The 16,374-nt window shown below is 37.7% G+C and overlaps 1 protein-coding gene across 1 annotated transcript; it reads left to right on the forward strand.

Moving 5' to 3' along the window:
* Positions 1 to 4,601: 4,601 nt before the first annotated feature.
* LOC149070509 (uncharacterized) lies at positions 4,602 to 15,529 on the forward strand. The gene is made up of 4 exons (XM_089248959.1): positions 4,602 to 4,672; positions 7,804 to 7,944; positions 10,109 to 10,323; positions 13,588 to 15,529. Exons 2-4 carry the CDS (start codon positions 7,807 to 7,809, stop codon positions 15,197 to 15,199), a joined length of 1,965 nt encoding a protein of 654 aa, XP_089105085.1. The 5' UTR covers positions 4,602 to 4,672; positions 7,804 to 7,806; the 3' UTR covers positions 15,200 to 15,529.
* The last annotated feature ends 845 nt before the right edge of the window (positions 15,530 to 16,374 follow it).

The raw sequence follows: 16,374 nt of genomic DNA on the forward strand, positions 1-16,374 counted from the left end.
AGACAAGGTTCTTTTCCAAAGGAAGCCTCTCCATATTCCAGGCAAAGGCTGCAAAGCAATGAAACTGACCAGAACGGTGGAGACAATTCGTTATAAGCGAAGGGACACGGATCAGTATTTGTTCTTTTTTTTTTTCAGCGGTTCTGTTTTAAGGGTCTGATGGACAGAGAGTTCGACGTGCACGGAGCGGGAAAAGGTGATAAAATGTCTTTGTTCAACGCAAAATGCCACAGGAAACCACGAGACGCCTGGAAGACCAATGAGGGGACGTCGGTAAAATTTGGGCAACCCGTTGGTTCATTTTTCCATTACTTTGCCCTGCTCCATGCGCGTTGAATATGCTTCGTCCCTCAGCCCCTTTAGTTGGGAAAAATTATTGTGGTGGCGCCATCTCTTGTAGAAAGTGGAAAAATGATGTTACGAAGGGTGCGCACAAGCGTCTTCCTTTCTAAGTTTTCGAATCTGCCAACTCTAATCTTTCCTGCTTTCAGAAATTTGTGCATGCATCATCAGTTCATCACACAAAAAAATCAAGTGACAATCACAAGGAGTTAAGAAAGGCATTATGGGGTTTAACCAACACCATCTATAGCAGAAGGCCTCCACGCAAAGCTTGTGACGTCACTACTACTACTACTAAACCACACATGCACCTCGTCCATATTTCTCTGCGGAACCTCTAACGAATTGGTACATGTTGGACGTGACGTCACTGAAGAATGTCATCTCACCTATAGCCATTGGATAGTCTACAAAAAAGGGTAAAGATGGCGCATGCGTCTGCCTGCTATATCCAATGGCTATAGGTGAGATGATCTTCTCCAGTGACGTCACGAGCTTCTCGCGGAGGCCTTCTGCAATAGATGCTGTTGGTTTAACCCTCTCAAGGGCAGCTACGAGATATCTCGCCCAACTTGATGCTTTGCATTTCGGCAATTACAAGATATCTCGCCTCTGTAAAACCCTCTTATTTCGGCAATGACGAGTCCGAATCCCTTTTTAACGAATACCGTTATACCGAAAAAATCTCGTTTTAACGAACACTTTTCTAATCCCTCAGGTAAGTTTACATAAGAGCAATGCAAAAACCTGGAATTCCTCTATAACGAAATTTCGTTATAATGAAGTGACTTTTCCTATCTCTTGGAGATCGTTATAACGAGATTCGACTGTGTAATGCGGATCAGTGAAATCAATAAAACCGTTTAAAGGGTTCAAATAGTAGGCAATTTCAATTTATTGCATACCAATGAGGCACTTTATTAGCCTTTGCGTAGGGCTGTTACTACTACTTAATCGTACATGCACCTCGTACACATTCCTCTACGGAATTTCTAACGAATCGGCACATGCCGGAATGAGTGTATGTGTGGCCCTAACGTATTTATATGTTGTAGAGTTGCGCTTGTTTTGTGTTCGTGCTTACATCTGTTCTTCCATTTGCTTAAGAAATGCTTGAATTTTCATGTTAAGTCAGTATCGCGTTGTTGGTCTGCCTGCTCCCAGCGAAGAGACTTTTTGAAGTGGAAGACCGGCTTGCATTCGCACCTCGAAGCTGGAAATCCGCAGAAAACCAACTTCAGCCGACCACCACTGTGCCGTCAACGGGGTTCGGACCCGTTATTGACAGTTACCCGACAACCTGGATCCTCTGAACCAGCGCAGGACTGCTACATTGCTGGTATACAGGGGAAAAGCATACGAATGTGTGTGTGTGTGTGTGTAGGCGTGCATTCGTATGTTTTACGTGGTATAACCGTCTCAACAGCACAATAGGCCAGAGAGAAAATTATGTTCTCTTGGCCACAGGCTGGAAATGCATAGTACCAGATTTCATTATCATTTTGTCTTCCGTACATTTGAGGGCCCAGGTCATTGTGCGGACGCAACCCGAAATGTATAACATGATGACGCATGTTATCAGTCAGAGATTGAGTGGGGGGGGGGGGGAATCAGAAAAAAGCAAAGTACGGTAACAAAAAATCCAGGAAAAGGCAAAGTAAGACGACAGAAAATCCAGAAAACATAAGGATGTGTAGAAACTTCCAGGGAAGGGCGTTTGTTGAAATGACTTCAACATATTCTCCCGTTTTTGTAAATCAAATCTTAAAAGCATACGGGGGTAAAATATACAGTGGATCCCGCATATAAAGTTAAAACTTAAAACGTTTTCCCGTTTCGTATAACATACATTCGTGGTCCCAACAAGAGAAATAAAATTCATAGAGAATTCCCGTTTAAAGCGTTTTCCAGCTTACTACGTTTTTCATGACGGTTTTCAAAATTTTTTTAAGCGGCATCTACTGAACATAAAGAATTTTTAAATACTGAGTCAAATGTAAAGCAAGACAACAATTTATGAAAATTTTGAATTCGCAAAAATTTAAAACCGAAGAAAATTTTGAATTAATGAAAGAAGTGATTCCTCACATACAATGAAAATCAAAACCTTATGAAAGAAATGATCTGAGAGCTAATAAAAATTCAGAATTGAGATGAATTAAAAAAAGAAGAAAAATGATTGTTGGAAGAAATGATTCCAGCACCCCTGGGTGAATTCGGAATTAATGAAAGAAATATTTCCATGGATGAAAACTAGGAATTAATGAAGAAATAGTTCTAGAATTGATAAAAGGATTAATTTCAGCATCTATATGAATTCAAATTTGATAAAAGAAACGATTCCAGCACCTATGCAAACTCAGAATCCAGGGCCGCAACTAGGGGGTGGGGGGCAGGCGGAATTCGTGCCCCGGGCGCTGAACCCGAGGGGGCGCAAATTTCATTCTGAAACCTCTTCTTCAATATCACAAGAGGGACGTCAAATTGTGCGCTTGCCACGGGTGACCAAGCATCTAGTTGCGGCCCTGTCAAAATCGATGAAAAAGAAATTATTCTAGCACCTATGTAAATTCAGAATCGATGAAAGGAATAATTCGGGTGCGGTAGCCCAGGTCGATAAGATACTCGCCTAAAGTACCTAAGGATGCTTAGAGGTGTCGCGAGTTCGATACCCGGTTCGTCCTCGTCAGAAAACTTTCCTGACACAGGGGTACAACAGAAACGGGGACATATGACCGCCGAAAAAATTGCTACCGCAGGGAGTCCCCCATCGAAGGGTTAGCGCACCAACCCTCGATGAGAGTATAAAAAAACCAAGCCTACCGTTCGGAATCGGCAATAAATTGTAGGTCCTGGTCTAAAAATAGCCCTCGTGTGCAGAAAATGACCGTGGTGCGACAAAAATGATCAGGAATAAAGAGAGAAACGATGTCGCTCTCCGCTGTTCATACGAAGTACGAAAGCTTGATAACGAAGCGGAGATCGAAATGTATATAGTTCGGAAAGAAAATTCACATTCCTCTGTGGGGAATCGAACCACCAAGCTGTTCGGGCGAGTGTTCTCACATGCATATACTCTAAGGCAGTGTTTCCGAAAGTGGGCAATATCGCCCCCTGGTGGGCGATGGAATGGTCCAGGGGGGCGATAGGATCTACGGATTTAACATAGGATCCTATGGGTTCACTTGAGTTGGGGGGCGATGAGAAAAAAAGATTTCTGAAGAAGGGGGCGATGGAATGAAAAGTTTGGGAAACTATGCTCTAAGGAATGGAAATGTCTGTCTTCCGTAGTTCAATGGTTCGAACACTCGCCCGGACAGTGAGGGATTGGTGGTCCGATTCCCCACAGAGGAATGTGAATTTTCTTTCCGAACTATATACATCTCGATCTCCGCTTGGTTATCCAGGCTTTCGCACTTCAATCAGGAATAATTCCAACGCCTGTATAAATTCAGAATTAATGAAAGAAATAATTCCAGAATCTCTCGATGAAAGGAATAATTCCGACACTGGCGTAAATTCGGAATTAATGAAAGTAATAATTTGAGTGCGCATGTCAATTCAGAATTATTGAAAGGACCGCACCTGTTGCACATCCCTATGTTACAAATACAGTCAAATCCCGTTTTAACGAATACCGTTATAGCGAAAATCTCGTTATAACGAACACTTTTACAATCCCCCGGATAAGTTTACGAATTTTCGTTACAACGAAGTGATTTCTCCGGTCTCTTAGAGTTCGTTATAACGGAATTCGACTGTAAAATTCAATTTTTTTTTTCTATTTTTAAAGAAAATATTCTTTAACTAATGCTTTCATTTATTTCTAATGAAACGGAACCGAAGATCTCCTTCAATTTAATCCACGGAATAACTCTTGGAGAAAGAAAAACAATAGTTATTTCGTTTTAATAAAATCACAGCCTCATTTTATCACGCAATTTTTTCGGTTTGAATTTGGCGCGTTTTCTCTTATGGCAAAACTGGAACTAGTGCTGACATCTACTCGCCTGTTAGTGAACCAAAAACAAAACATCTGTTTTTGTCTATCAACTCATCACTAGATAGCAGCACAGGTTCCATAGCCGGAAGATTTTTGTCGATCACCATTGATTGCGTTTTATTTTTCTGTCAACAGATGTCAGCATAAGACCAACATATTTTAAGAAGACTCAACTGCAATTTCGGTTTAGAGATTATACTTCACTAGCGCCACCTAAACGTGAATTTGTAAATTTCTATTAATCATCAATATCAACAAATAATGTATATTTTCCGTATTTGTGTCAGCTTGCCGAGGAGGATTTGATGACATCCGGATCATGAACCGGTCTGTTATTTTGTTTACTAATTAATTAATTATTAATTCGTTAATTAATAGTAAGGGTTTTTTTTACAATTTAATACAATCAATTTGTAGAATTAATTTTTTACACCCATGGGTACATTGAAACCATTTAATAGAGATTTTGTGCATTTACTGTAGGTGTAAATACGTTATGTTACTCCATAATATATAAACCTTATTTGATGTTATTTTTTGTTTATTCATGTCAAATCCCGTTATAACGAACTCCATTAACCCGAAAACTTCATCCGCTATATTCGATCTAATGGGACTACATCCTACGAGATTCAAAATTTCGTTACCTTTCACAGCTGGGTTCGGCTGTATTATTATTTATTTCCAGTGGCGTATTTGCATTTGGGGGGGGGGGTGCCAAGCGGGTTATATAACCCATGGTGACAAGTTGGGAGGGGGTGGTAAATCTCTGACGAATGAGTGATCAAGAAAATTGGAATGGGGGTGGCAAAATTTGGATATCCGAGGATGCTCCGCTATCCGGATATAGGTGAGTGACATCATGCTTGGATAAGTCGCCATCTGGTGGCATTGGCAGCAATTGTGTGGTTTGGCCTGAGTTAGGTCTGACCGTCCATGTACGGCCCCGTTCAGTGTACATGAGCTCCAAGGAAAGATTCAGGTATTCGTTGCCTCTGTAGTCTAGTGGTCTACAGCGTTCACCCGGAAAAGGGTAAGGACGTGGGTTCAATTCCCCACAGAGGCAGTTAAATTTTCTCTCTTTCCAACATATATCTTTGCATAAGCCAGCTGTTGAAAACCTTTGTATAGAAATTTGAATAGCGCACAGGTGAAGGGGGAAATGAAATATCTGCCGCTGCCTAGAGAGTGAGGGATTAGGTCTGATTAACCAAATGAGTGACCTACATAGTGAGCAAGAATGTGAGTATTCAAAAGGGTGTGCAAGCATGTGAAAGACCTAAAAGAGTCGTCGAGAGCAGTGGTCTTCAACCTTTTTTAAATTTCTTATTTGCGAAAAATTCCTTCCTCGCGAGCACTGTCTATCACCTGCTCATCATTAAATGAAGAGCACCTCTTATGATAACTTTGACAGACTTATGCCTGAAATTTGCATAATTGTAATCCTTGAATATTATTTTTAAGGGGGTTTAATTGAAGCATTTATCAAAGAGCGCGAAAACACTGGCATAAGCTTCGAGCACTCTTGGTTCTCGCAAGCAATGGGTTGAAGATGTCTGGCCTAGAGTGTATGCAAGCATGCAAATGACCAATGTACAAGCATATGAATGACCTTAATTATTTAATTGAATTTGTTAATTCAGGAAACACAGTAAAACCTTTAATGGCCACCTCTGAAAAACTGCCTTTTTTTTAAATTTTTTTTTTTTTTTTTGAACCAAACACGTCCATAGACTTAACATTACAGGTGATCGCCAAACAACTCCCCCTGTATTCACGGTTTCTGTATTCGTGTTTTTTTTTCCCTTTACTGTAATTTTTTTTTTTGCAATACTCAGAAATCGTCATTCATGTGTTTTGTTTACAAAATTTGAGTTGTGCATGCATGTTTAGGATGGCTCACTAATGCCATTACTGTCATCACTAGAGCCGTGGCAGCTCCCAAGAGAGAAAGTCACCTCTTGGTTGTGCTCAAAGGACACAACCATTTCTACAGAGCCAACTGAAGAGACTATAAAAGACATTGTCAAGTTAGCGAAACAAGTGGGTGGAGAAAGATTCAATGATATGGATATAGAGAAAGTCAAACAGCTAATTAATAGAAATTTATTATTTAAGCATGAAGAAGATCAAGATAAAGAAGTAGAAGACAAGTTCACCATGGGTAACATAGTGGAAGTGCTTCGCACGTTCAAATGAGCAATAGATTGTTTTCATTGCGTAGATAGCTCTATGGTATGCTCTTCACATGTGTAAAAATTAATAGAGGAAGCCTTGTCATCACATATTCCAACATACATGATGATATGAAGAAGAAACTGCAAACAGAAACCACAATGTTCTTTTGGAAAACATCGCCAACAATCGTTGTACCCTCTTTTACATTCCCTTATAACCTCTGCGTTACCCTGCTCTTCTCCTCAATAAATGAGATATGCAAGGAAAAACTAGATTTTGGTTATTCTCGCCCACCCTCGGAACATAACCCCTGCAAATACTGGGGCAACTGTATACTTAAATTCTGTGTCACTTACGTTTCTTTACAAGTTGTGCAATTCAGCCATGTTGGTTTCCTTTTAAACATTAATATTGTGGGCTACAAACTTCAATATTCCCTGTCTTCTTGACGGGGACAGAGAATATTCTTATCGTAAAATAATAAAAATTATTCTGAAGTTATTCATAGAGATTATTTATTATAATGCATGTTATTACAAATAGTCTTGAGAATAACCTCTGTAGGAAGGACTACTAATATAAATAACTGAGGAATATTCTCATCGAGGAGAATATTCTCTGGAAGGATTATTATATATAACTTGAGAATAATTCTTATTATTTTCAATAAGAATATTCTCAAGTTATTTATAATAGTAATCCTCCAGAGAATATTCTCCTTGATAAGAAAATTCCCCTAAAGATTATTTTCGAGAGTTTTACATCTCTACTGTTGTGTTCTGCTTCGACACTGCAAGCTAAATTTCAGGATGCCAAAATAGTGCTGTAGATCTATTAACAGGGCTGCAACTAGATGTTCGGTCAGCAGGGGCAAGTTGTACGCATTTTGGTTCCCCCCCCCCTTTTAATATTGGAGAGATTTTAAAGGGTGAAATTTGCTCCCTCCCTCAGTAGGGACCCTAAACATTAATCACTATATTATAATATTACATTATCAATATAGTCATATATTCTAATATAATCATAGTAATCACTTACAGAATGGATTATTATTTTGCATGTCATAAATCTCAAATTTTAGTTAGTTTTTTTTTTCAGAAATAAAATGTGTATTTCCAATAATGGCCACTTGTCTGTAGCGGACACATTTTCACTGTCCTGTTAGTGGCCGTTGTTGGGAGGTTTCACTGTATGTTAATTAATCTATGCATATTAACTAAATTTATTAATTGAATTTTTTTTTGCTTTTAAAAAGTTTTTCTTCCGTTTCTTCTCCCTAGATCATGTTGAAGATCAACAGCAAGCAAGCCGTTTCGATACCTCCTCCAAAAGAGGCTGGGAAGTTCTACTGTCCAGTGATGGGATGTCTCCACGGAGAAGACGGCGTCAGGTTTTTCAACAGGAAAACCTATCTGGCGCAAGTGAGTGTATAGCATGTATTTGTGACTTAAAATTACCCGTGTTTGATTTATTTTATTCCAACTTGTGCACATGAAAAGGTTGAGTGGGACATTGAGCCGTCTAAAAACTTTTAAGAAATGGCCCATGCAGACATGCCAACATTGGCTTAAAGTTTGTCAGTAACAATGAATGTTCAGCTTTGCCATGAGAGGGGATTACCCCCCATTACAGCATAATCGTAGTACAGTAAAAGAAACACTAAGACAATTTTTCCTTCAATTTTTAATTGAAAGCTCATTAAATACAACACTTCATTGGCACTGAAACCTAGAGAGCTCAAACCATATAATTCCCTCCCCCCTGCAACTTTCCAAGGTCCCCAGACCCTTTAATAATTCATGAATATTCAATACAATTCCAACCTGCATATACCCTTATAATTCATATATATATACGGACGTGTAGCAACCCTAGATCCCCATCCCTGTCTTCTTCGTATCGGAACTCCTGCAGCACCTACGATGAAACATTCATTCCAACACAAATTTTGCTGGCTTGATTATGCACCATGCAATTGAGCTGGGTCCAGACCCCGCTATGAACCACTCAAAAGCATGTTTTTAACCCATAGTGTAGAGCGGTCTCAACGGGAAGCAAGTTTTTGCGTGTTTGGGCATTGAGTAGTGAAGCAAGTTTAGACATGGCTTTACAGATTGCCTTCTGTGCACAGACAAAACACACCGGCTCCAAGTTTGCCTTCTCTCAAACTCCTCCCACATGCATACAAATTCATCGTTATGGTAAAGATAGATGAAATTTAAATAATAATAAAAATTAGTGAAACACTGCAAGAAACTCAAAACCTGGTTTTTTTTACAGATTTCCATAGTATTGAGAGTATCTGCTGTAGCTCTTTATTTCGGCTGACCATAGAAACTATCCAATCCGTAGCAGTTGACATGGGCAGAAACTCTGCCCTTGTCAAATTCTTCTACAACACGGGTACCAGTGATCGAGAAGAATTAAAACAATGACATCACTGACTGTATTCAAACTCTCCTGGGTCCCTGAAACCGGTTTTTTTTTTGTTTTTTTTTTGTGTGTATGTATTACTGCCAGAGCCTGAAATGGGCTAGTCTGTAAAGTGGCTGATTCCCAAATTTAATGTTTTGGCCAACCAGTTCGCAAAGTAGCCGAAGATCCCTGGCCAAAATCTGATAGCAAAAGACATTATTCAAGGTCATCTCCAAGTTGCCATATTTTTTTTTATGATAATCATGTCCATATTAACCCATCAAATCACGACTGATTTTCAGACATGAATGGTCACGAATCTCTTTGTACTCTTATCTAAATATTTTTATCTGTAAATTTACAGTTCTGCAACTGATAATGTGTCTCTTCTTTACTTAGAAGACATTCTAGTAGAGCTGTTTTCGGTACTGTAAAATCCTATTTTGCTTCTTAAGTTTGCTCAGATTACTGAAAAATACATATCGTGTATGCAAAATGGTTTATTTTGCTTGAACCCATCATTTTTCAAGTCAGTACGGATATAATGAAGTTCAAGTATAAAGAAGAGTTTCACTGTTTTTTTCGACTTCTTTATAAGCGGGTCCAACTATATAGAAAAAAAATTCTTCCATGTTATGATATTGTTTTATTCCATTTTGTGCAAAGTGATAACATTATCCCCTGATTCCAATAAGCTGTGAGAACTGTATTTTACCAAAAAAAAAGTGGTGCTGTGGTAGAAATTATGCACAAATATTTACCATAGGACATTCTGCTTTGGGGCATAATGCCTGCTTTATGCAGTCAGTTCATGATCATCTATTGCAAAACTCTAGTGCTGCTTATGTTTATGATGATATTACTAAATGTTGTGTGTCATTATTGGTGTATCTACGCTCTTTGCTCCAAAGATGCACCTCATTTTTAATGGTTTTTAATGATTCTTTTTTCCAAGACCTGGGGGTGCACACATGTGTGCCCAACTCAAATGATCTTAGTAATGATATTGACTTAAATTTTTTTCTCTTTAAAGGACATTTTGGCAGCATACAATAAACACAAAGCAATCAGAATTTTTTTTTCATAATCATCAGTTTTGGCTCGGGTGTGAAGAGGATAAGTAGTTGATCATGAAAATGTATTCTTTTAATGAGTTCTTTTCTTCCTTAGCACATTGGGAAAGTTCATGCCGAAAAGATATACAGCTGCAAGAAATGTTCGAAAGGTTTCGGGCTGGAATGGCAATGCAGAAATCACGAAGAGTTCTGCGGCAAGACGTGGTACTGCAGTTGTGGCAACAAGTATGTGTATCGTGAATCACTTCTGACTCATGTTCGTCGAACTGACCATGCTTTACCCGAAGATTCACAGATCAAGCCAAAAAAGTGAGTCCAGTTCCTTCAGGATATTTCACTTTTCATAATTTGTTGTACTGCATGGATTTTGAATGGCCTTCCTTTGCTTTGGTAAATTGTTATGAGCACTTAAAAACATAAAAAAACATCTTTTCTTGTAAATGCAGTCAAGCCCAGCTACAACAAACTTAACATCAAAAAAATTTTGATTATTTATTCGAAAGATGATTTGGTTGATAATGTTTTGAACATAATAGGTATATAACATGATAAAAAACTTACTTTTTTGCATATTATGTTTTATTTTTAAACATTGATTTATTACCATAATTAAAACAATATTGATAATAATTTGCAATTTTGAATTTTTCAACGTAAGAGTCGAACATATAAAATATAATTTCATGGTTTATCTAAGCTATTCATTACCTGTGTTCAATTTGCTAAGCGGAATAGAGCTGCTGCTTCAAAATATGTATGATAGGGCATCAGGGTTAGGTTTTTGACTTTAGAAACTAAATAAGTATTAAAACAGTGAAAAACTTATTGTCAACATTGTCAAATAGTTTTTGTTAACCTGATAGATATATAGATATATTAAATAACAAAACACTTGCTTTTGTGTAGATTAAAGGGTTTTATATTCAGAATTATAATCACAGATTGAAAAAAATCTATTTTGGTATTTAAAATTTTCTGCTCTGTCCAAAATTTTATTCCATATAAAAATTCTCATGCAGCATCTCTTAATACACCAATTAAACTCATTTATTCTCACCTAAAAGTTTCTTAGCTCAGGGTGTATAAATTCACTGAGTTTTAAAGAGTATTTTCAACCAAAGCAGAGCCGACAGGACTTGATACCCAAAGCATTTGTTTTGCACATTTAAAATTAAATACAGCTTCAATCTGAAAACCATTGCATTCTAAATGCTAGTAAATATACTGTATCATAGTGCAAAAGTAAGAATAACTAATTTTTGACTAAGGATAAGTTACAGGAGTTACTTAAGCATCATGTACAAGCTAGCATTGCCAAATTAAATGACATTTTAGTCTATATTTATTATTTTGATCTATAGATATATTTCAATGTTATGCACAATAAGAGTATCGTTTTAAGTATCTGTGATTATCTAGATAATTTAATAATAACAGAAATGAACATTACATGTATGATGTAATAAAGTTTTTTAAACACTTATCTGTTGTAAAAACAGTACAGCAGAACACTTTTGGTTTATTGTTGAGCAGATGGTTTGTTTATTTGTTTGAAGCAGATGGTTTATATCAGTGCACGCATATATAAGCAGTTGAAGAAATTTTGGAAGGTCAAGAATCATCTTGAATCAGGGAATGTCAAATCATTCTATAGTTTTCCCTTCAGTGTTTATGCTATGCTTTATTCAAATTGTATATTTTATAAGAAAAAATGTCCAAAATGATTCTGTGGAGAGTAGAAAATTATTTTAGAATCATTAAATATTTATTCTTTCCTTAACACACATACATGGTCACTTTAAAAATTACATGCAATTAACGTATTTCCAATGGGAATTTTTATATTGAAAAGCAGTATTTGAGGTTTTTGACAGTTTTTTACAAAGATTTTTGATGTGACAGTTTAAACCATAGTTTCCCAACCTTTTTTGTCCCATCGCCCCCAACGCAATCTAACCCATAGGATCTAACCACCTATGTTATACCTGTAGCTTCTACCGCCTCCTGGAACATTCCATCACCCCCCAAGAGGGCGTTAACGCCCACGTTGGGAATCACTGGTTTAAACCATCAAAAACTGCCAACCCTGGCTCCTGTACATTTTAATGTTATTATTTGTATGTTACTGTGTGAAAATGTAATACCAGTGTTTATGTGTGATCACTAATCATCTCGATAAAGAAAGTTTGATTAAATTTAATTACATTTAACACTTTTTCCAGCAATTATGGATAATTCCAAATTAAAGTTGGAAAGTCTGATAAATATTGAACAATTTATAACCTTTCTTCTCTTCGTTAAACCAATTAATTAATTTTACCTGTATATGATGAATGCACTGTACATATTTTGCAATAAAAATTAAATTAAAATAATCATGAAGATGATAAAAACATTTGTAACAACATTATCAGTCTTGTAATGTTGGCTTTCTTCACGGGTGTCAGCAAACAAAATTGGCATTATCATTCAAATCCACCATCATGAACCATAGTTATGTTCGGTAAATTAAGTAATAAATTGACGATTCATCATATTTACCAATGCAAGCTTAGGATTACACACATAATCTTATTTGAATATAATAAATTCTCTGTTTATGACCAAAAATTGATAATTAGAGTTCGCCTGATTTTGCTGTCCACTAATGGGAAGTAAAACACTTTAAAGCCCTATTCTATGGGACTGGGATCAGAAAAATGTCCATTGATGGAAAAAGTCCACTGTATTGAAAATGTCCATATCAATGAAAATGGTGCATTCTGCAAGCAAACCGCGCTTTATTTCGGCTAAGCACATCCATTTTCAAGTCAATGTGGAGATAATGCATTTTTGCTACTTCCTTCGACATTGCTATAAGCAGATCCAACTTTAGTGTAAAAAATCAAAGTAGATGAAATATTTTATTCACTATAGACACTGTGCTCTCTAGTAAGTGCAGTTTACCTCACGGCTTGACAAATCCCTGGCACTAGGTCACCATGGTAACTAGAAAATTGGCATTGGTCGCTAAATTTTGTCCTTATGTAATTGTTAAATTGAAGTTTATGAATGGCAGAAAATTTTCTTATTTCATCATAGGCGGAGATGACTCATCTAATGTACGTGTGTATATATGAATTGGTATCATCATGCCCCCCCCCAGAAATTATGACTGCCCCCCCCCCCAGACTTTCAAGTCTATCTCCCCCTATGGATTTCATGACAGTGTGTCTTTTAGCAAGGGGGTTTCGAAAGGGGTATATTAAGTCCAGAAAAGTCAAAAAACACTATTTCGGACCATTTTCCTTGAGCAAAAAAAAATTGTTTTTTTCTATCCTAAGAAATTTGGCTGTCACCTGATTTTTTTTTTTTTTGTCAAGCCATGGTTTACTTGCAGTGCCCAAAACATTTGAGCACATTAATTTGCTGCAGAAATGTCATCTTTTCGCCCCAAGTTCTGTTCACTAATGTCGAAAAATCTCTTTAGTGCAACATATTTGCACATTCTGATTTTGCATTATTTCTTATTTTGATTTGATGTAAGCTTTTGTTTTCATTCCTTGAAAATTGATTATTAAGCAATTCTTTTAGGCTTTTCCGCTCAAAGTCAGCGACAAAACAGAATGAGAAGCCGAAGTTCATCATCTTACAGCCAGTGATTCAACAGCACCATCAAGACATTGTGCCATTTATGAAAAACACTATGGAGCAGAGGATGATTTTACCCAAAGTCCCGGATACAAGATGCAGGGAGCTAGCACAGATGAATTCCGTCGATTTCAGGAATGCTGATCAATTACAGGCTGTCAATTGCTCGATTGTGGAAACCAATGTCAATGCAGCTGTGCCAAATGTAGACATACCAGATTCTGATGTTAGATGCGCTTCGCAAAATGTACCAGTCGTTGGAGAGAAGATTCCTCTGGTGAAGTCTTATGAAAAGATGGCAGCTGAAACGCAAACCTATGAAATTTATCTGGAAGCGAAGCCTAGCAAAAGGAAGGCATCACAGAAGCTTGAATCCAGAGGCTCTCAGTGTTCGGGTAGCAAACGAACTCAAGTGGGAATCAGCAGCACCCAGACACAGACCCTTGAAAGCGCTGTCGGCAGGATGAATAAACGGAATGGTTCGAACAAATCAAGGAAAAAATCTGTAGCTGTGATAACAGGGGAAGATCTCCCTGCAGTAACTCAAGAACTGTGGTCGGATTTTGAGAATTTTCTCTTGAGCATGGACAAGTATTCATCTGCGACACAAACTAACTCCTGCTCTGATGCTGGATTCAGCAATAAAGTGTTGAAGGATTCACAAACTGTAACAGAAAATGATGTGTTTCTGGGTTTGAACTTGGATGCTAAACAAGATAGACTGGATCAAGTTTGTATGAATTCTATAAATGATGGGAGTAAGTTAGAATTAACCAATATCCAAATGAGCTCCCATCTTCCAAATGATGTGCTAACGTCTAATTGCGAGCAAATACCCAACCTGAGCAATACAGCCCTATCACAAAAATTGACAAGTGTTATCACTAATTGCGAGGATTCTGGTGAAATCATTGAGAATCAAGAACAGAACCTGATTGGAGGCTCGCCATACTGTACACCAAATGATGTGACTGTCAGTGACATCAAGAAACCAGGAGATCTGATTACAGACACAAATCTTGATTCAGTATGTTCAACTGATTCGGTTGCTGCTGAACAAACGGAAGCTTCAGTATTCAATAGTGCCATTGATCTGATGCTTGGAGAGCAATTCGTCAAATCGGAAGGACCTTTGTTATCAGATATTCAAACTCAAACAAATGGACCTGATGCGCTTTTCAACTGCGAGTTGTTTGACTTGACAAACATGGAAACGCAGACAACTGAAGATCTCCTGTTTCCGGACCTGGAATTCTCGGACATAGAGACACAGACACAATGGGATGATTTTCAGACGATTGGGGACGGTTTACCAGTTGACCAACTGTCTATCGAGATCCAGACCGATTTTTCATCTGCCTACATCAATGGCAATGGTGTTCTGGATGAGAATTACATGGGTTACAATCCCAGCCACATTGGTGGCTCCATCAACTATCCCAGCTCTACATTTGGTAGGCATATCGAAACCCAGACGCAAAACGACACAGCAGCTAGGGAGCTCATTCATTCTGAATCCCAGACTCATTATGATATGGGTTTGTTTGAAATCTGATTGGGAATAACACCCTATCAGTCATGGCTTTTCCTTAACCTGGAAAGTCTTGTGCTGAAAACGAAGCTGGTGCGCAGTTTAATGTAGTCGCTACTAGAGCGAAGGAAATTTTTTCTGTTATTTGAAATTGATAACACTTGGTTGTGATTATAAAAAGTAAAGTAGGTAGGTTGTATTTCAAAAGGGGGGGGGGGATGGGAATCATAGATTTGACCGTACGTCAAAATCTGCTCAGGTTCTTGGTATTGGTGCTATCATGAATGAGCTACTTATTGTAAGCATGCGTAAAGTGAATCAACATAAAGCAGTTATGCATATATTCCCATTTATACATTAGACTTGCTTATAGTCATACTTGATGCTGAATTAAATTAAGGTGTATGCAATGCCATTCACTCTGTATAATGTTTAGAAAATTTTACAGCAATTATATCGATTATAGTTTGCTCAATACACTTCACTGTTAGTTCTAAGGTGTTAGTATGTCATCCTGATCAGACCCGTTCACCAATCAACTGTTGTAGAATACACAACTAGTCAATGGTCACCATAAGTTCCAAAAAGCTACTCAGTTATTTATAAGGTTCCTGCCAGCGCTGTCTTAACACATGGATGCAGTGCGGAGGGATTTGTGATATTGAAATTCTGTGTTATGATTCTCTCTCTCTCTGAAGCATGTGTATTGGTCTGCAAGTGCTTTAAGATGGGAGGGGGAAAGAGTAGATAACGGCTACTTTTGTGAGTTTGTTTGTCATTTAACTCTGTTGGTTTCATTCTTCTGCGTACTTCTTGCGTGTTTGTGTAGTTTTTTGGTAACACCTGCAGTAACGACCCGACATGGAGGTGAATTAGGCATCACATTGTTACTCACAGATGTTGGAAATGCCCCTCGTAACAGTATTTATCAATCACTATTTCAGGGATCTAATAAAAGAAAATTGCCCAAATCATTACAAATCTGACGGCTGCTGTTTCTGGTTAAACTACATTAATGTAGGGACCACAGTGATGCTGGTGGCAATTTTATTTTTGATAGACATTGTTGGATTCATGAAAATTTGTATTCAATGAAAAAATTATAATACAATTAAAATTCTTCAATTATATAGCACTTTGTGTTTGGCCCAAAGTTTCAGGCGCCATTGGGTTTTGCCTGTTAAGGCACCACTGTGTGA

This window comes from Pholcus phalangioides, unplaced genomic scaffold (genome assembly GCF_987345545.1).
Source record: "Pholcus phalangioides strain wild (caught in Gottingen) unplaced genomic scaffold, Ppha-v1.0 ptg000021l_1, whole genome shotgun sequence".
NCBI lineage: Eukaryota > Metazoa > Arthropoda > Arachnida > Araneae > Pholcidae > Pholcus > Pholcus phalangioides.

Bases quoted from the DNA above. Each gene is read 5' to 3' on its own strand.
- LOC149070509 (XM_089248959.1), top strand. From the start codon at position 7,807: ATGTTGAAGATCAACAGCAAGCAAGCCGTTTCGATACCTCCTCCAAAA. The intron at 7,945-10,108 runs GTGAGTGTATAG...TTTCTTCCTTAG, and splicing joins GGAAAACCTATCTGGCGCAA to CACATTGGGAAAGTTCATGC. The intron at 10,324-13,587 runs GTGAGTCCAGTT...CAATTCTTTTAG, and splicing joins TCACAGATCAAGCCAAAAAA to GCTTTTCCGCTCAAAGTCAG.